Source organism: Cucurbita pepo, chromosome 1, assembly GCF_057944985.1.
Source record: "Cucurbita pepo subsp. pepo isolate OVF chromosome 1, ASM5794498v1, whole genome shotgun sequence".
In the NCBI taxonomy this organism is placed as follows: Eukaryota; Viridiplantae; Streptophyta; class Magnoliopsida; order Cucurbitales; family Cucurbitaceae; genus Cucurbita; species Cucurbita pepo.
This window is the reverse complement of record NC_141798.1, coordinates 1639674-1659811: the sequence shown is the minus strand read 5'-3', so window position 1 is coordinate 1659811 and position 20138 is coordinate 1639674. Positions and strand designations below refer to the sequence as shown.

The 20138-nt window shown below is 37.8% G+C and overlaps 4 protein-coding genes across 5 annotated transcripts; 1 reads left to right on the top strand and 3 right to left on the bottom strand.

Annotated features, from left to right (window-relative positions):
* Positions 1-4009: 4009 nt before the first annotated feature.
* Positions 4010-5322, top strand: LOC111801425 (protein EXORDIUM-like 2). Its single transcript, XM_023685425.2, has one exon. It carries the CDS (start codon positions 4067-4069, stop codon positions 4982-4984), a length of 918 nt encoding a protein of 305 aa, XP_023541193.2. The 5' UTR covers positions 4010-4066; the 3' UTR covers positions 4985-5322.
* A 911-nt stretch (positions 5323-6233) lies between these two features.
* LOC111801435 (polyadenylate-binding protein 2) lies at positions 6234-10623 on the bottom strand. Its single transcript, XM_023685437.2, has 6 exons — positions 10464-10623; positions 10228-10330; positions 9607-9677; positions 6933-7124; positions 6707-6837; positions 6234-6615 (listed from the first exon to the last, which is right to left on the bottom strand). Exons 1-6 carry the CDS (start codon positions 10512-10514, stop codon positions 6567-6569), a joined length of 597 nt encoding a protein of 198 aa, XP_023541205.1. The 5' UTR covers positions 10515-10623; the 3' UTR covers positions 6234-6566.
* Positions 10624-11329: 706 nt separating this feature from the next.
* Positions 11330-15562, bottom strand: LOC111794039 (uncharacterized). 2 transcript variants are annotated; one of them, XM_023676154.2, is made up of 2 exons: positions 15431-15562; positions 11330-15331 (listed from the first exon to the last, which is right to left on the bottom strand). In XM_023676154.2, the coding sequence occupies exon 2, from the start codon at positions 15273-15275 to the stop codon at positions 11487-11489; it is 3789 nt and encodes a 1262-aa protein (XP_023531922.2). In that variant the 5' UTR covers positions 15276-15331; positions 15431-15562; the 3' UTR covers positions 11330-11486. The 2 variants fall into 2 exon arrangements, with proteins under 2 accessions (XP_023531922.2, XP_023531931.2); XM_023676163.2 differs by having other exon boundaries at positions 15436-15559.
* Positions 15563-16331: 769 nt separating this feature from the next.
* LOC111810573 (dicarboxylate transporter 2.1, chloroplastic) lies at positions 16332-19002 on the bottom strand. The gene is made up of 4 exons (XM_087122292.1): positions 18263-19002; positions 17856-18169; positions 17331-17779; positions 16332-16658 (listed from the first exon to the last, which is right to left on the bottom strand). Exons 1-4 carry the CDS (start codon positions 18863-18865, stop codon positions 16543-16545), a joined length of 1482 nt encoding a protein of 493 aa, XP_086978418.1. The 5' UTR covers positions 18866-19002; the 3' UTR covers positions 16332-16542.
* Positions 19003-20138: the final 1136 nt, after the last annotated feature.

The window sequence follows — 20138 nt, the reverse complement described above, 5'->3', positions numbered from 1 at the left end:
AGGCTTTGAACTTGATTTTGAATTTTATGACATGGTTCAGGCTGATGAGATGCCCATGTTCAATGATTGAAAATACTATGTTTTAAACTTGACCATTTGTTACAATCGTGTTTTGATAGCAGCGGACTTGCGATTGTGTGACACTCACTTCTCAGCAACGAGTTAAGCTTATTATTCTTGTCGCCTCCGACCAAGTGATGTATGCTCAAGCCTCTGGCCCCGATTTATGGGCTGAAAGAGAGTTTTGAAAACAAGATTTGAGAAATTGAAAAAAGTGGTATATGAGTTTTGAAAACAAGATTTGAGAAATTGGAAAAAGTGTTATATGGAAATTTTAGCAAGATAACGACAACAACGGCGGCTTACTATATAACTCCCCTCAACCAGTCTTGCCAAAGGTTTGACTAGTCATTAGTCAAAATAATTTTAATTTATTAGTTATATAATTACATTAAAAATATAATTTTTGTTTATAAAAAAAATAGAAATCTAAGTTTAAAGATAGATTCTAAAGGCTGAATGCAAATAATAATAATAAAATAATAGAAGTCAATTGAAGATTGTACTCTACCAAGTGTATCATTAAATTATAGTTGAAATTGGATACATCATTAGGGTTGACTAAATAAGTCAACCAAGTTGAGAAAATTAAAATGTATTTATCCCATCAAACTAATTATTCTATCATGTCCGTTGTAATTAAGTTACAAGTTGTCCACTTGTTGACGGATCGAACGTTATCATTAGTTAATAGATTAAAGGTTTGAGTTTTCATTCAATATATTGTAAATTAGAGTAAAAAGAACTGTAATGACAAGCAAAAGAACTGTAATGACAAATGCCCCGACATTCCCCTGTAACAATCTAGAGTGCTCTTGTTTTACCGTTGAATTGAAAATTTCAAAACAATGGCTAGCGTATATGCCGACAATTGACTATTTCTTTTGTCTCTATAACAAGTAAAGTTCATTAAACAGGGTCGACTTGCTTACTTGCTTTCAATACTTAACATTTCATCTAAGTATAGAAAAACGTCGATGAAAGCTCAAGACGACCCTCAAACATGCACCATTGCTCCATCGAACCTCTCTCTTCACATAGTCAAAAAAATGGGATCATCAACCACGTGAACGGTGAGGGCAAAGCTTCCAAGGCAATGAAAAAAATGTTTTTTTTTTTTTTAACAAATTAATTTTTCAATAAATTTCTCTTGAAAATTAATAATATTGTTGGATATGGCCAAAGCTATGTATGATTCATGAACAGCTGCTAAGATAGCTTAGCTTTGGTCTAAAGCAAGTGGGACGACAGCCATATTCTTGTCGTTTCAACATCATTAGTGTCTCAAATTAATTCTTAAATTCAATTATTAATGGCCACAAAATTTAAATTTATTCAATCTTTTTAAAACCATAACTTAAATTAAATTAGAACGTGACAACCTGTCAATAGTTCTCGTCTTTTTTATTTTATTTTATAATAAACGTAATATATTTAGAATCGTTTAATTAGGGTTTAGATCTTAACCTAATCTTTAAATGTTGTTTAACGAGATTTATTGTCGTTAGATTTGTGCATATTAAATTAGACAAAACAGAAGTTTAGTCAACTCGACCAGCACGATATTCCCGTGAAAATAATGAGATTAAATGGGTTTTCGTTCGAGATATGTATAACGTCTTTTTCATTATAAAAACGAGTTTGGTATAATGAATTTATTAATAAATAATTACATTTTATTTATATTTACATTTTCCAATCATAAATATGTGTCCACTTGCCTCTCTTATTTGAATATTAATGTTTTTTTTAGGGTCAATTATTTATCCAACACAATAAAAGGATATTATTGTTTCATTTTGTGAGATATAGCTTGAATTTTATTTTCTTCATTCATTCAATATATTATCATAAATATAATTCTTATATATATATATATATATATATATATATATATATATATATATATATATATATAATTAAAATCGGAAGTAAATTAACATTTTGGGTTGGGTTGGATTGGATCGGTTATTCTTTTGGGACCGAATTGGTTCGATTTTCAGGCTTAAGGAAAAAAATTTAGGTAAAATCAAGCTAAAACGCACGTCTGACCTACTATTTCAAGTTTCACATTAGGGTTTTCTTACTATTGATGTCGCACGTTCGCCCAACCCACTTTGTTTAGATTGCACGTTATGGTGCCTCCACATCCTACACCCACGACGCACCACTCCTTGTAGCCGCACACTACTCTTGCTCTCGGTCACAAATACTACATCGCATGCCCACACATGTTGCATCACCCTTCGAAGCTATACGCCACCATGTCGCTTGCTTGCCACACTGCTCTTGCTACCATCCCAGCCACCGCATTGCACGCCCATGCTCACGTTGCACCGCCCCTCGCTCACCATGCGACTCTTGTTATCACTCACAACCATCAAATTGCATGCCTGCTCTTGATCGCTCGATGTAGCACAGGATACTACTAAAAAAAAAGAAAAAAAAAAGTATTATAAAACTAAATATTGCAAAGAAGATTCTTGGAAATTTAAAATTTCATTTGGTGGGGTTTTTTCATAAATAAATATTTGAATAAAGAAAAAAAGGTATTAAATACTCATGCATTCACTCCTTCATGTCTTTCATTCAACTTTCGAAAATGACAAATTTCAACTTTTTGAAAATTCAATTTTTTGGAATATATATATATATTTAAATATTTTATTTTAACATTTGAATATTAGACATTTATTTCAAACAATTTTATAGTTTTTTTTTTAATAAATAATGTAAAGAAAAATATATATTAACATAATTTCAAAAACTCGTTAAATTACAAATTTGGAAGTCGAATAATTAAATTTATAATATAGTATAAAAATTATTAGAATAATAATAATAATAAATAATAAATAAAAAGGGATCCCACCTAGGAAATGAGGGTATGAAGGGAATAATGAGTGGGTCGGCACCGCCACCCACAGTGGTGTCGGCCGAAAGCTACTGTTTATCGGAGAATGGGAGCGGAGCCGCCCATCCACTTTGGCGTGTAGTGGAATCAACGGTCAAACATCGCGCCTCCATTTTTATTGCCTCTGGACCTTCCCCCACCTACCCATTCTCCTAAATTTAAAAATATTACTTTTTTTATTGAATTTTAAGAAAATAAAGTTGTATTAAACCTAAATAAATAGAGTTTATAATTTCAAATTATATATATATATATATATATATATGTAAACTTTACGCTTCCATTCTCCTAATAATTTCAAGCACTATTTGACTCTATTTTCAAAGTCATTTTCATCTTTTTATTCGCAATACTATTGGTCTCTCGCTCATATTTAGCATTGGATAAAATTTTCTGTCCCCATTTAGGTTACAATTCCAAACAACCCAACTCACTAATAGCACTTCGTGGTGCGAGAGGGTTCGGACACGACGGAGCTCTCATTCTCTCTGCACCCTCTTCTAGGAGACTTGTGTCCAATCTGTTGCTGAGGACGCTTCTCCAAGCTGCAATTCGGATGCCAGAGTCAGAATTTTATCATCAAATTTGAAATTAGATTAAAAAAAATATGAAAATTATAAATTTATGAGACGAGTTTATTTTATAACATACCAAAAACATTTTGAAAAATAAAAAGCCAAGAAATATTAGAAAAAAAAACATAAAACAAAAAAAAGAATTGCAAGGCAAATAAAGAATAAGTGAAGAAGGCACGTGGGCGAATTGCTGAGGCACAAGAGGGAAGTGGAGGGGTCGTATCACCACCACGTCCGACGCCACGTCAGATTCGGTAACGGGATTTGGAAGGCACGTGAGGCTCACGCACCGGAAAATCTCCCGTCACAGCCTGTAATCAAGTTTTGGACTAACCTCACAGACCAATTCAACACCTCCACGTGTCGTACTCAGACAGCTGTCTCCTTTGTTCATATCCAAAATTCTTGTCCTATAAATAACTCACACCATTACTTTCCCCCCTAAACTCGAAACCAAACACTCACAAAGCTCCAAATTCTAAAAGTCTATTTCCTTGTTCCAACTTTGCCCTCACTCATGGCTTCTATTTTCCATCTTGCCCTTCTCTGTTTCACTCTGTTTTCCCTCTCTGTCGCCGCCGACCGTGGTCTTGGTCGGAAACTCGCGGCGCTGGTAGAGGAACAGCCGCTGGTACTTGAATACCACAAGGGGGCTCTTTTGAAAGGGGATATCACCGTCAATTTGATCTGGTACGGCCAATTTACACCCTCGCAACGCTCTGTAATTGTCGATTTCATTCAATCTTTGAGCTATTCTCAAGCGCCGGCGCCATCGGCGGATCTCTGGTGGAAGACGACGGAGAAATACAAGGGTGGGTCGTCGAATCTCGTCGTCGGGAAGCAGATTCTTGATGAGGATTACACTTTGGGGAAGTATTTGAAGGACCTGCATCTTCGGGCATTGGTGGGGAAGGTGAATCAGTTGAATTCGGTGAACGTGGTGATAACGGCCAAGGATGTTGCCGTTGATGGGTTCTGCCGGAGTCGGTGTGGCACGCATGGATGGGTTCATGTGGGTCGGAGCAGGGCTCGAACCGCTTATGTGTGGGTCGGAAACTCAGAAACTCAGTGCCCTGGGTACTGTGCTTGGCCGTTTCATCAGCCCATTTATGGCCCTCAGACGCCGCCGTTGATTGCCCCAAACGGTGACGTTGGTATCGACGGGATAATCATCAATTTGGCCACCGTCCTAGCCGGTACTGTGACAAATCCTTTCAACGACGGGTACTTCCAGGGCCCGCCGACGGCGCCGCTGGAGGCAGTATCAGCCTGCACTGGGCTGTTCGGGTCCGGAGCGTACCCGGGTTATCCGGGTCAGGTTCTGGTCGACAAGGTCACAGGAGCTAGTTTCAATGCCTACGGTGCTAATGGACGGAAGTTTCTTCTTCCGGCGATGTGGGACCCTCAGACGTCTACGTGCAAGACTCTGGTGTGACGTGGCTGATGGAGGATACGTGGCCAGAGAGTACAAAAATGTAATCCAGGAAAATGGGTTTGCTTGCCGTATGGTTGGGGAGACGGATAAAACGCTGTCGTTTCGGGTGCTGACGTGTAAATTTCTGTTTGGAAAACGGAGGGGATAAAAATGGAAGGAGGAAGGAAATAAATAAATAAATAATGTAGACTTTATTTAAATGTAAAGGAGAAAAAAATTAAATAAAGGGAGAAAAGCTATAATCATTAGGTTACATTTTTGCATTTGTTATTTTCCCAAATGTGGAGGATTTGGGGGTGTTTGGTAATGGGAATAAAGTAATGATGTGATAAAAGAAGGGAATATATATATCTAATTTTAAGGCTAACATTAAATATGTGATAAAAGAGGTTATGGAATAATTGTGTTTAAATTATGGTGGGCACACAGCATTTAAAACACCTTTATTCTTAACTTTCGATTCGATTATGTCTCTAATTTAAAAGACCTTTTAATTACGTTTCTTAATTAAATAAAACTCTACCATATAAATTAACCAAAATCCAAACAATGTTTTAAAAACTAAATAAAAAAAAAAAAAAACATAGAAATTGTAAGTAAACAAGCAACTATTTATCAAAAACAAAAACAACCAGGTTACATTAATTCAAATATACAATTATCTATACATATTGAGATTACATAAATTATTATAAATATATTTGTTATTTATATAACATAAATTACTGTAGTGATTAAAAATTTAGATAACCTTTATAGTAGAAATATAATATTTTAGGAATATTATGTTTATCTTAAGATATCCCCTAAAATACACAAGAATGGCTTTACGATTAACCAAAAATTAAATGAAGGCCAGGGAAAGCCCAGAGATGGGAAAAGGGACCCTTCAAACTTTTTTTTTTTTTTTCTTTTTTCTTCTTTTTATAAAATAAATAATTTAATAAAAAAATTACTATTACATTACATAAGCCGGAAGGAAATGAAATAGGATCATAAGGGAGCCAAATAAAAACTTACATTCTATGAAAGAAACAAGAATGCTAATACTAAAATCTGGAATTATGTTCAATTCAATCGAAGAAGTTATTAAGTAAACTAATTCAGAGAAAACAACCAATCGAAAAATGACACTTAGGTGGATTACTCACCGGTTCGATCCCTCGATTATTGTTCTTCAAACAAGAACGAACTTCATAACTGACGGAGCAGATGGGGCAAACAAAAGTCAATAAATCTCGACACAGAATTAAATAAAAATAGTAGCAAGCACCAAATATATAAACTGTTTAGTATGCATTGTGTTGCATCGTTATCTTCAAACTCGATGCACAATTCCAAGGTGAATATTTAAATCTTAAAAGCTTACCTGCAGCAAGTCCAGAGAAGCCTTTTTCTTTACATAGTAATGGCTGCGCATGGTAGAGCTTTGTTCTAGTGATTGAACCTGCATCGTGCTAGCTCACACTCCATTTCGATTTTATCCAAACATCAATTTCCATCATAATAAATAAAGAAAAGGGCATGCAGACATTTAAGTGTGATATCTCTAATTCAACAATGTCTTAAACAAAATTAGCATTCAATAGTAGGGGCCGTAACGCGTTGGCATTCTGAACCTCGGAACTTTCCTGCAACAGGTAGAAAACTATGCTAAATGACAAGGAAGAGAGTTAAAGATTCACTCGGTGAGCTTGGGAAATTTGTATTGAATAATCATACCCATATCCGTATGGTGCGAAGAAATAAGGAGCAGCAACATATGGGCTCCTGGATTGAGCACCCATAAATGAGTTGGGTCGGCGTGGACGATACTGCTTCATCCCAGGTATGTTTGTCCTCTTGGCAGTTACCTACAACATATAAATTCAGTTTTGTCCAACAATGTGCCTAAAAAATCAGTAGGAGAATCTTAAACTAACACTATCAAGTAATTTATTAAGTTAACCTTCAGCTGTCGACCATGTAGTTCTGATTCATTCAGAAGAAGAGCCTCTTGAACAGCTTCGGGTTCAAGGAATTCAACATACGCGTAACCCTTCGGCTGCCCAAACTTATCTGTGCGAATAGTAATTCTGTTTACAGTTCCACATGTCTGGAAATGTTGCTGTACTTCTTCTGGGGTACATGAGTAGTCAACCTGTTCCAATTGAAGCTCAAAACATTTATCATATCACGAAAAAAGCAACAAAAAAGGGCTTGCATAGTCTATTTCTATTAGTTTACTTATTTTATATAAATATTAATATAAAGTAAATACTAATATTTTTTAATCAATAAAATACAGCACACATATTCATAATTACTGTATGGAGAAATTTTCTTCAGGAAATCAAGTTATTAATTGAAATATAAGCAGCAAGTCTGTTGCCACAAGTTCTACACAATCTCTCAGCTATCTTCTTCACATAAAAATATCAAATATTCACTGAAATGAATAATAGTCAGTACATATTATACACATCAACCCTGTAAAGAACCAAGTTGGGTCCCAGTCATTCATAACAATAGGTCCCCTAATAACTCCAATTCGACACCCATTCACGAGAGGACAAGCAACCACCATGTAACTCTAATTCCTTCATATTCGTTCTTGTAAATCCTGGACGACTAATAATTTTTTTGACATGTGATTATAATAGAATGTGTGTTCATCTCACGACAATGACAATGTATTGGTTAATTACTTGCCATTTTTCTGATTTCATACCAAGGAAGGTATTAATTTCATAACCTATCCGAAAGCTCTAAAGTTAAAATTGACTACGTGGGCTAATTACAAGGAAAAAATGAGTAATTCCCAAAAGTAGACATAGAAACATAAAAGCTTCCCTACTTCGGCATTTTTCCTTTCCTTGATGGATTAAGGGTGGGGAGACAGCATAATGAGAGATATTTGGAGGCCCCTCACCATAGATTGTAAATCACTTAAACAAAACTGGAACAGTAGTCACCAATGCTGGCTTCAACACAAGACAATAACATACCTTAGCGCCATAGCTAGTCCTCCTTAGTTATGAATGCACATAACTTCCCTTCAACACTTGTCGAGTCCTCTCCTCATTCCAGTTCAATCAAGCAAACCAGCAAAAGTTCTGCTGACTTTATCCATAGTCGAGCATACCCTTATTCTAGTGAGTTTGCTCTCTTCTTTTTTTACCAATCCCCTTTCCACATTACCCACATGGCTTCCAACTTGAGACATGTTATATTGACAGAATCCCAGCCCACCCAATCAGCCAACAAGGCACGATGAACTACAAGACATTTAGGTATATCTTTTCTTCTGGTTAACTCATCTCAACATTTTCCCACACTCTCTTTTCAAAGTTCAACTGAACTTCTAACCTCTTGAAAATTTTACACCTGGAATTTATCACTTTTTTTTTTTATCTACTCGTTTTTTTTTAAGGACAAGACACTTTTTTAAAATATAGATAGGTATTTTATAACATATCAGAGAATTTCCAACTTCGGCAATTGGTAATCAGAAAACCTGATGAAGTAAGCCTAGCCTGTAATTGAAGTCAAACACAGGAGTCAAATGAGGCTAGAACACCAGCATGCTAAAAATTTCAAGCACAGTGCAGGAATGGGTCATCTATAAAACTTACATAGAAACTATCTGAATTGAATTTATAGCAATAATCTCTAAAGAAAATGTTCCATGGAACATAAGTAGTTATGGGTCTCAAAGCTCTTAAGAGGAAGAGCGATAGATAATAATACAATGATCCCTCCTAACATCACTAAAATAGTATTGCTTGCAACCAACGGATCAACATCCTCAAAATGGAAGGCATCATCTACCTCTTCCAAAGACATGAATGATATGTACCAAAATAAATAAAAACTCATGGCTAACTGAAATTCAATAAACCTTAATGACCCTACTGGGAATGAACATACCCCCAAGGAATGAAGGTCAGTTAGTTGAAGTTGCAAGAATTAAATAAACGGACTCAAAGAAAACCGAGCTCAAAAAACTCTTTTAATTGTTAAACAAAGAACGTAGTTTTTCTGTAAGTACCTTCTCTAAAAGAAGAACAAGTCTAAGCTTCCCCATCATAACGACTTAAAATGTTAGAACTAACAAATTGTGTAACAATATGAGGTAGTGTAAAAAAATAATGTTAAAGTATTTCAAACAATGAAACAACTAAGAAAATGGAGAGAAGGGTTAAATTAATGGCATTCCATGTGTTTCCCTCCATAAGCTACTAGAGTTGATAAATTGATGGCTGCATTCCATCACAAATTGAAATTAACCGCACATGACTTGATTTCATGAAAGAAAGAATAACTGGAATCCAGCCCTCTATACGAACTAGCTACACCCCATACAAAAAACAAAAGAGGCCCCCCAATGTCATACATTGTGAAGACATAAGAATCGGTTAGTTTGTCACTAAATGGAAGTGTATAGCCTTCTTCTTTAGGTGAGCTAAGTCTCTAACAGAAACAAATCTGATATTGTTCAAGAATTTAACATGGACAAAAAGAATCCTTTCACCCATAAATCAAAATTCAACTAATTATGTAGTATGAGTGACAAAGCAAGCGACACAACAGCATTAATATGAAAAAAATAATAATGTTAGTCAGGGATAAAGAGAACGTACATTGCCAACAAACACTGACCGTGCATCCACTTCCTCCCTGTTTGCTTGACTTGCAGCAGAACTTGCTGGATCTAGTGAAACAAAAAGTGGTGAAATATTTGACGATAACAGACAAAATAGAACTTTTCAAGTAAGCGTGTGTATTTAGGTAAAAAAACATGTACTGGATAATCAACACAGAAGAAAATCTCCATAATTGACATGACTAAGATTCTGATCTCAATCCCAAAGTTGCTATTTTTTTCAAAGAACAAAAATCAGTGCACTAGCCAACTTCTCTTAATTAGAAACTACCACTATGATCAAGATGAAAACTAATCATCTCTAAATAGCGGATAGTCCAAAATCCGGTTGCTCAGTTACTGCATCGCTCCAATACAAAATCCAAATGCACCTAGGTCTTCCAAGATTAGGCATTTCCTAAACATTTTCAGTTCGCATCCGATCAAAAGACGACCTTCAGGATCAAAGAAATACCAATTCCAGCCCAAAACTCGACTTACTAATTCAGTATTCACTAAAAAGGATCCATGAAAGACAATCTTAAATAAGCACGCACCGGACAGGCTTCACAAAAACACAAAAAAAACCTCACAAAAGCGAAGAAGAGCAGAAACCAACCTTGTAGAGAACTCATCTCCTTCTCGACCTTGGCCTGCATCTCACGTAGGGCAGCAGCTTCACTTTCCATCTCTTTCAACCGTTTCGTCATGTCGTCCAACTCCTGAAAGCCGATTACAAGGCACAAAGCAAGAGAAAAGAAAGGAATTAGGGTTTATAGTAGGCTGAAAGTAGTCAAGAATTGATGAATAAGAATCGAAATAAAAGAGAAAAAGGATTGAAAAGGAAAAACGAACCACCGTATCGTTGAGGTCCGAGCCAATCATGTCGAAGTCTTCGTGCTCCATGGATTCTCCTCCGTCCCTCCGCCCCTTCGTCTTTCTGAGTTTATCCCTCCCTCTCCTCTTTCACGCTAAGTGAGTTGCAGTAACTTCGGGTTAAAACCGGCTCCTATTTTCCATTTTCCTTTTTATTTTTTAAATTAATAAGTACAAAATAAAAATCCGAGTTAATTTCATTATATTTATTTTCCAACTTAAAATCATTATTTTAACATTAAAACTTTCACCTTTTTTCTTTAAATGAATCACTTCCTTTACTCTTTTTTTTACTTCATAAATGGAAGTGTTTAAGGCGGAATTTTTTTTTTTTTTGGTAAATTTATTTTTACAAAAATTTCAATATAATATATATTTTTTTAAAAATATTCATTTCAAAGTTCTTTTAATATATAATTTTATAAAAATATAAAATATCATAATTAATCAAATAATATCTTATAAGCAAAAATATAATAATATCTTATAAGCAAAAATATAATATAATATTCCGTTAAATTTTTAAAAACTCAAATTTCGTATTTGACATTTAAAAATAATAATATATTTATTTACTAACTAGATAAAGAGATACAGAAATATCGTGTTTAAATGTTAACTCAATAGGGTCGGACAGAGACAAAGAATATAATTTCGTTCCTATCCCGTTTAGCTCATGACTCATTTTATCACCTCACGGTTTAGCTCATGACTCATTTTATCACCTCACGGGTTAAATGGACATATCGAGTGATTAACTTAAATTTTCGTACTTAAATCTAAATACAATACAAGATTAAAATTTATAAAAAAAAAAAAAAAAAAAAAAAAAAAAAAAAAAAAAAAAAAAAAAAAAAACCATTTTAGTTAAGCAGCGTTGGAACAAGCAAAGGATATGATGTTCATAACTGTATTAATATCACATGGCAATGGAAACAAAACCTTCTGGGAAGAACAGCTAAGAACCCAAAACGCTCAACAACATGAACATGAACATGAACATCAGATGAACATCACCAGTTCGGGTCGGCTGTACACATTGTTGTCTCCATCCTCTAATGCTGGATAAGCTGCAACAAGAGTATCCTGACCACCAATGTACAGTGAGTTATAGATTTTCCAGTATACTTCTCGGACTTTCCGAGCCGGGTGGAAAAGCCCCTGCAGGCAGTAGTTCAGCACAACAGCTGCGCCCAATGCCACCCGCATTCCTTCGATGGCTTCCATAACGGCGTTTATCACGTGTGGCGATGTTTCAAATATGTTCGGCCATACGTAGTTCAGCAAGTGGACTAACGCATCCTCACAACCTAAACCAGCAACTCCCAGAGCCATGTGTTTCACAGCAGAGGCTGCGGTTTGTCTGTGTACCAAGTCTCGATCCATAAGAGCGTCCTCGAGCAATGGCGTCACTGCATAGATATAATCCTTTCCCATTTCGCCGATGTACTCGAAAAGGAAAGAGAGAGACTTCAACACACCATTTTGCACATTAAGCTCAGGCACACGATACTCGTTCATTAGAGCAGGCAGAACTGTGAAAGGCGAACAGGTTTCTGCAACTATTGCAATTGCGACAGTCGTGCAAACACGATTCTGACGCTCCTGCACTTTTAGATTGTTCAACAAAGTTGCTAAAACATCTTGTGGTCCAATGGCTTTAGCAATATACCCGAAAGTGTTAACCGTAGCTCGACGGATACCCTTCTTGTGAGCTTTGAGCATCTCAAGCAACTCAAAGCAGATCCTCATCCATTCTCTAGCTGGAACAAACTCGGCACCACGATCAGCAATACGACCAACAAGATCAATGCAGTTCTCTTGCACTTTCTCATGTCTGTTCTTCAAAATTGGTGTTAATCTAGGAAGCAAATCTTTGATCGGAGGTGTCATCTTCGTCATACCAATAACATTCACAATAGCCTTGAGAGCTCCCAGAATCGAACCCAGAACTTCAGGATATTCTTCTCCCAAATACTCGTACAAGACGACTCCAAGATGGCCCATGAGTTGTTCTTCTTGGCACTGCTTCATGACAACTGCAATCCTTGAAATAAGATCAGCAGCCTGCTGCCTCACCTTTGCACTCTTGTTATTCAATCGCCACTTTATGGTACCACAAATTTGGGGAAGATATGGCTTTACTCTCTGCCCAAGAGAATTGACAACTGCGCCAAACCCATTAAGCATCACATTAGCATCATCACTGGTCTGCTCTTGGAAGGCATAAAGAATCCCATCAATCAACAGCTCTTCTAATCGAGCATCAATATCGGACGCACCCAAGTTTGCAACAACTTTTTCTATCGTTTCCATAACCATTCTTCTATAAGGTTCACTTTCATCCTTGAGATCTTCAACAACTCGACCTACGATATCAGCAACACCTACTTTATTTGCTATCTCAACAGTTGTGTCCACAAGTTGTTTGTAATTCCTTCGATCTAAAGCCATTCTACGAACCCAGAAGTTCCTAAAGAACTCCGGGAGAATATCATTACGGATATAATCGGCCTCTACTCCCTCAGTGCTCACACACTGCTTGACCACTTTGAGAACAATTTTCTTCATTTCTTCATCTGGTGATTGGAACTCACGAATCAGAATGTACATCACTTCCTTTGTATAATAGCAAGCATACAGTGCATCCATCAAGGGAATAATAAAACCAATTGCCTTCAGGAATGCAGCCAACACCTTACCACGGTGCGACCTAATACCCTTCCACAGCGGCTTCAATACCGAGTCAAAGCTTTCGATACCATATGGGGCTGCAGCCTCAGCAAGTGCAGCTAGAGACAAAGCAGTAATTGTTCTCACCTTCTGGTTTTCGTCATTGAGACCATGTTCTATAATTTCTACAAGAGACCTAAGATGAGGTAGGACAGCACAACCAATAAGAATAGCAATCTGCTGAACAATCTTAATTCCAGTATGACGTGCTTGCCATGATTTTTTACTCTGACACACAGCTTTCAAAAATGGAAGAAGGGCAGGAATTCCAAGGGCAGAAGCAACAACACTAAAAGCCCTTGCAGTGGTATTCCTAACATATTCATCAATGTTGTCAATATCTGGACGCATTGCAGCAATCATAGTAGCCAAACCAGCAGCTTTACTAAGATTGGAAATAATTTCTCTACCTTCTACACGTGCATAGTAATCCTCATCAATCAACAATGGTTCAATCACAACAAGAATTTTGTGCACGTATGGACGAACCAATTCATCCAATTTATAAAGCACTCTGTCAATAACTTTAACCAAAAGATGCCTTTCCTGGTCCTCCAGAGTAGGCTGCATAAGAAGTGGCAGAATGCGGTTGAACAATGGGCCTGCACCAAACTCACGAGCTTTATCAGTAAGCTGTCTTAAAGCCGTTTTCCTTTGAGGAGGCGTTCCATTCTTAACCTTGAGCAAGAGCTTCATAATCTTCCGCTCTTTCTGTTCTTCTGGAGACAATTCCTCCTCATCTTCCTCATTCAACAATGCCCCGAAGTATTGGTAATCCTCAGGCTTCATGAATGGCAAACCACCAGGTGCTTCCTTTGGAACATCAAACTGCTGGCCACGATTCTCCTCCGGGATGGCATAAAGGGGAGTTCCCATTGGTGTTGGCGTGGCGAGCAACTTCCTTGCAGGTGTTCGAATTGGCACATAGGAAGCAGGAGGGTCCAGAATCTTATATCCCTCTTGTGGAAACATGGCATCAAGTTCTTCATCACTCAACGGGCGGTTCCTCTCCTCAATATCTCTCTCCCACCTCATCAAATTATACTGCTCAGGGGTCATTGGACCACGCAAATTGACAGCCCCAGGTGTTGGGGTAGCCAACTCAACCCCTCCAACAGGAGTCACACCAGGAGTAAATGCAGCAGCAGGGGTTGCTCCAGCCATTGGAGTTGCACTTCCCATTGTTGCGGGGGTCTCATCCCAACGTGATCTCTGCCTTTTTGGAGTTGGTGTAGCCATTCCAGCAAGTTTTGGAGTTGCATCCCAAGTCATTCCAGCGGGAGTTGCACCAGGCGTAACACCACCTGCTGGAGTTGCATCCAAATCAGCCAACCTCCCTGGAGTTGGAGTCTCATCCCACCTATTCCTTCTCCCCACACCAGGAGTAGCATCCCCCACTCGGCCTGGTGTCGCATCCCACCTTCCAGGTGTTGTATCAGGCAAATCCCAATCCGAGGTCTTGGCTTTTTTCGCTCCACCATCATCCTGCGATTGGTCCCACCGATTCCTCCTCTTCTGAGGCGCTGCAGCTGCTGCAGCCGACTCCTTTGGCTTCTCTCCAGAAGCCTTAGCAGCCTCCTCTTCCTCCTTCTTCTTAGCTATAGCTCTTAACGTCTCCTCCCTCTCCCTCTTCAACGCCTCTTCTCTCATCACCTCCGCATAAGTCCGAACAGACGGGTCCGGCGTCTTTTCACCGGCAGCAAACGCATCGTGGCGCTCAGGCGATATAACCCTATTCAACCTACGTTTCCTATAATCATCCTCTCTATCAATAATCCTCTGCGGCTTCTTAAACCCCATATCATCATCTTCTTCGCCACCTCTAGGCATCTCCTTCAACAGAGACTTAGGGGCCGTATACGATGCCAACTTCCGAGCAACCTCATTGTCCAAAGCCTCGAGGTTCTCATCATCCTCATTAACAGGGATGGAGGTCACATAACCCGCTTTATCATTATCACCATAAAGATCAGTATCGAAGGTCACTGAATTGAGAGAAGCCAACTGCTGCTCCATCTTCTTCCGCTCCTCCTGGGTTTTAGCTATTTCTAAATCCATGATTTAACCCCTTTCAACCCAGTAATCGGAATTGGACGAAGTTTTTCGTCGATAAACTATAAAGGATTTCAGTAAGAAAATTGTGGAAACGTAGAGATCCGAAAATGAAAAAAAATTGAAAAGGATTGAACACGAAGATAGGGCAATGAACTGACCTGACCTGAATCAAAGTTGCGAAACCTTCCTCTCTGCAATGAAATTCAAAAAATCGGATATATTTTTAGGGCTTCGCGACGAGAAGAAATGAACGCCAAAATCCCTATTCTTCTCTTGGGAGTTTTTTAGATGTGGCGGACGACTCCCAACTGATCACATTAATGGGCCGGGTCGAACTTTTCCGGCCCAACTCACGGAAAATAATGGTTTAAATATTGAAATAAAACATAAAATCATTTGTTGGGATATTACCATTTTATTTTTTAAGATTTTTTACTTTAAAAGAGAAAAAAATTATCATTTAATATATTTTTTAGTCAAAAAGTTTAATATTTTTCCAAATTTAAAAAACTAAAATCATATTTAACAATTTTCTTTTTTTAAATTCAATTATTTTCTTATAATTTTAAAGAAAATAATAGTTTGAGTACAACATTTAATAAAATTAGGTTTAAATAATTTTATATTTATTACAATACGATGATTTGAAAATTATTTAAAAAAAAAATTATTTCACAAATTTTTTTTATAAAAGTGTGAAAATCTCTTCTTAATAGATACGTTTTAAAATGGAGATGGACAACAATGCTTAATCAGCTAAAATAAATAATATCAATCGATTTTAAGGAACCAAAAAACTAATTTTTCGGAACCAAAGTTGAACAAGTAAGAGTTAACTTTAGTGTAACATTCACTTCATCGGTTTCCAAGCAACTCTCTCACTTATAATTGCTGGTAAAGTTTGGTCGTGACGTCAAAAGACAATAAGAACTGAAAAAATAAATCAAGAACTCAATACAGGAGAGGTTTAGATTCAAAGTTTAAGTTTTTTCAATTGGTTTTCACCAAATTATGGACGAGAATTGAAACAACGAAATCAAGAACTCAATACAGAAGATATTCAAAAACTCAATTTTTTAGATTGGTTTTCACCAAATTATGGATATCATTCATGGTAATGGTTAGACATAGCAAAATTTAATCTAAATCCTAGGGCAGTGCTACCCTTAGGGCGAGAGGAGATGGAATCAAATTGGGTACATAAAAATTTGAGTATCAGTGGTGTGCCCCCCAAGCCAGGGCATGTGCCGCAAAAAGAAGACTTTCATGGTCAGTACAGACCCAGAATCTTCCACCAAATGCATCCAAATACAGTCCAGATGGTACCGTTTATGAGCGCCATTGCTAAACCGACTTTGAATACATCTCTTAGCTCAACGAAACCCCCTGTTCCAACGAACAGACAGACACATAAACAAGTTAGTTGATGTCAGGATGGAAGACATCATTGTCTGAATTCAAAGATGTTTCAGTTACGGTCCAAGTCCACCACTAGCAGATATCCTAGCGAGAGGTTTCCACACCCTTATAAAGAATGCTGACACTAGTTCTCCTCTCCAACCAACGTGAGATCTCACAATTCATCCCTTTTCAAGGCCCAGTGTCCTCACTGGCACTCGTTCCCTCTCCCATCGATGTGGGGTCTCACAATTCATTCCATTTCGGAGCTCAGCGTGCTTATAATGTAGGGAATGGACACTGGGCGGTGTGCTAGCGAGGACGTTGAGTCCCGAAAGGAGGTGGACACTAGACAGTGTGCTAGCGAGGACACTATACCCTGAAGGAGGGTGGACACCAAGCGGTGTGCCACTGAGGACGCTGAGCCCTGAAGGGAAGTAAATTGTTAGATTTCACGTTGATTATAGGGAGGAACGAGTGCGAGAATAGCCCCGAAGGGGGTGGATTGCAAGATCCCACGTCGGTTGGAGAGGGGAACCAGTGTCGGGATTTTTTATAAGAGTGTGGAAACCTCTCCCTAGAATACGCGTTTTAAAGTCTTGAGAAGAAGTTTAAAGAGAACAGTATTTGTTAGCGGTGGGTGAAAATAAAAGGGCATACCTCCATAGTAAACAGCAGCTTGGCCACTGCTATAATGAGTCAATGCACCAAAGAGATTAGTGTTATAAGCCAACGCCAAAGCAGCCAACACACCAGGCACCTTAGCAGCCAAGTGCATAGCAAGGAACGCCGAGTACAAAGCAGCAACATGACCAGTCTGGCTAGCAAACAAGTAATGAACAAAGAAATACAACACCTGAAGAATAGCAAACGCAGCAGGCCAGCTGAGCGACATAGACTTCAGCAAATCCGCCACAGAATTCGACATCCAACCGACAAGACCGAGCGTCGTCAACTGTCCCGCCAAGCCCACAAGAACACCAAACCAAGCCAAAGTATCCCAAGCCGACTTCTCAGACAAACAATCATCCCAATCAAGAACACCAAGACTAAGAAGCATAGACAAACCAATCATAGCAGCCACAACACTAGCCATTTTAAGTTTCTCACTGAAAGTAAATCAAAACAAGCTCAGTTCATAACTAAAAACGACAATAAAAAGACAGCAACAAGAAAACTGCATACCCAGCAATCCATAAAGACACAGCAACAAGCATAGTACCAACCATGAACCATTCATTCTTGGTGACAGGACCCATAGCCTCCAATTTTCTAGCAGCCATGGCTGGAGCTTCTGGCGTGTTTTTGGTCTCTGGAGGAAACAGCTTATATAAGATTGCAGGCGTTGCCAATAGACCAATGATGGCAGGGACACAAGCAAACTTAGCCCATGTAAGCCAAGGGCTAGATATTTGCACACCGAGCTGCTCAGCCAGTTTAATACACAACATATTTTGAGCAGCAGCCGTTAAGAACAGGGCACTAGAGTTACCAGCACTCTGCCACAACCAAGTAATAACAGATTCAATAACAGATTCAAGAACAGATTCAAGAACAGAGTCAAGAACAGAGTCAAGAACAGAGCAACAAACCTGAAACTGAGACTGAACAAGATACGCGCCAATCTTTTTAGAAGAAGGGTCGTTCGGCTTGCTATCAGCAGCGAGCGACAAGGATTTAATGATGGGCAAGAACACACCGCCAGCCCTGGCGGTGGTGCTCGGCATAGCAGGAGCTATCAAAGCCTCACTAATCGTTAACCCATAAGACAAACCAAGCGTGCTCTTGCCCATCCATTTAACAAAATATGTCGCGATTCGATCCCCCAATCCAGTTTTGACAAACCCACGAGCGAAAAAGAAGGAAATCACAATCAACCAAATAACCTCACTAGTAAAGGCATTAAAAGCAGCAGAAAACGTCAAAGTTTTAGTAACAACAGTCACAGTTAAGCCAATAATCGCCCAAGCACCCACCGGCAAAGGATTCAAAACAAGGCCAGTAATCGTCGACAAGAAAATGGCGAGCAACTGCCACGCTTTTGTTGAAACCCCCGCCGGTTTTGGGACGGCGAAACGAACAATGATGCCAATAGCAACCGAAATCAGAAATGGGATTGGCTTAGCGCCTTGTTTGGGAGGTGGGTTCGGCGGCGACAGCTGATTATCCGGCGATTGAGAGGCACTGGTTGGCATTGGATTTGGTCGACACAGCTTCGGATTAAAGAACAGATTCAAAATTGATTGAAAAAGCGAAATCGATCGAAATAAACTTGAAAGAAAATGCAATAAATGGAATAATGGATCGAAAAGGAAGAGATAGTGGAGACAGATCGGAGTGCAAAATTTTCCATAAGAAACAAGTGGAGAGATGTTGGAAAGACAAGGACCGTAGAGGAGAAACAGAGACAGAGCAGCTGAACGAAGTCGGTGTAAAAACAGAGCACTTTTCCACGTGGCTATACCTCATTGGTCCACGTATTCTCCCTTTTTCTTTGGTACTTATTCCAAAATTGTTATATGATTATGACATAATCAATTTCAATTTATTAATTACCTTATAATTTTTTTTCCTTTCTTATTTAATAATGAAAATTCAACGTTTTTATTAATTATTACAACTTTTGTTATCTCTCTTATTTAGCAAGTCGTTATTTGTTTTTTTAGTAAAATATTATTATTTATTAATTGTCTTGAATAAAATAAATAGTAATAAAAATAATTATAATTTAATTATTGATTATTATTACAATATTAAAAATATATATTTACATATTTTTAACTTCCGAGAGCCTTCCATAACACAACATAGAGGATGAAATGACAGAAGTTTTGAGTATTCAAGAGAATGATCTAACAAAATGAGTCGTTCGTCGTTACGATACGTGTCAAGTGGAAGTATCGTGATGGATGTAACCTAGACATCCTAACAGACCGATAGACTTGAACCTTATTCTTATATGACCCGATCAATTCAAATAATTATTATTTTTTTCTTTTTTTAATTTAAACAATATTAATTTATTATTATTACTAATCTTGTCCACTTATGCTATATTTAAATTAGGGAAGAGACAAGAGTCAAGTCTTTGGCACTAGAATTGAGGCAACTAACACTTAATATAGTAACATGATCTTTATGGGTAAAATAAAATTTTAGAATAAAGTCTAAAACCATAATATATGCTTTTATATTGAAATCATGACATTAATTATTTTTAAAATGAACGGTATCACGGTAGAGATATGAAGTATTTTACTGTATCGACCCGACTTTTTTAACATTTATTCAATACGCTTAAGCCAACTAGAACAGCAATTTATAACTCAAGTTTTAGCCCCGTTGAAACTAGTTTCGAAAAAAATGGTGTAAAAAGATGTCAAACTAGTACAGCTAAACCAGATGGGACTGGTCAAACTGTACCAGTCGAATTGGTTTGCTTGAACCAGGTCATTCCTAGCTTCAAAT

Excerpts from the sequence above, each read along its gene's own strand:
- LOC111801425 (XM_023685425.2), top strand. The coding sequence starts at position 4,067 with ATGGCTTCTATTTTCCATCTTGCCCTTCTCTGTTTCACTCTGTTTTCC.
- LOC111801435 (XM_023685437.2), bottom strand. The coding sequence starts at position 10,514 with ATGGAGCACGAAGACTTCGACATGATTGGCTCGGACCTCAACGATACG. Across the intron at positions 10,331-10,463 it reads CGGACCTCAACGATACGGTG|GAGTTGGACGACATGACGAA; the intron begins GTTCGTTTTTCC and ends ATCGGCTTTCAG. Across the intron at positions 6,838-6,932 it reads TACATGGTCGACAGCTGAAG|GTAACTGCCAAGAGGACAAA; the intron begins GTTAACTTAATA and ends TATATGTTGTAG.
- LOC111794039 (XM_023676154.2), bottom strand. The coding sequence starts at position 15,275 with ATGGATTTAGAAATAGCTAAAACCCAGGAGGAGCGGAAGAAGATGGAG.
- LOC111810573 (XM_087122292.1), bottom strand. The coding sequence starts at position 18,865 with ATGCCAACCAGTGCCTCTCAATCGCCGGATAATCAGCTGTCGCCGCCG. Across the intron at positions 17,780-17,855 it reads GTGTCTTTATGGATTGCTGG|TGAGAAACTTAAAATGGCTA; the intron begins GTATGCAGTTTT and ends ATTTACTTTCAG. Across the intron at positions 16,659-17,330 it reads AGCTGCTGTTTACTATGGAG|GGGGTTTCGTTGAGCTAAGA; the intron begins GTATGCCCTTTT and ends TCGTTGGAACAG.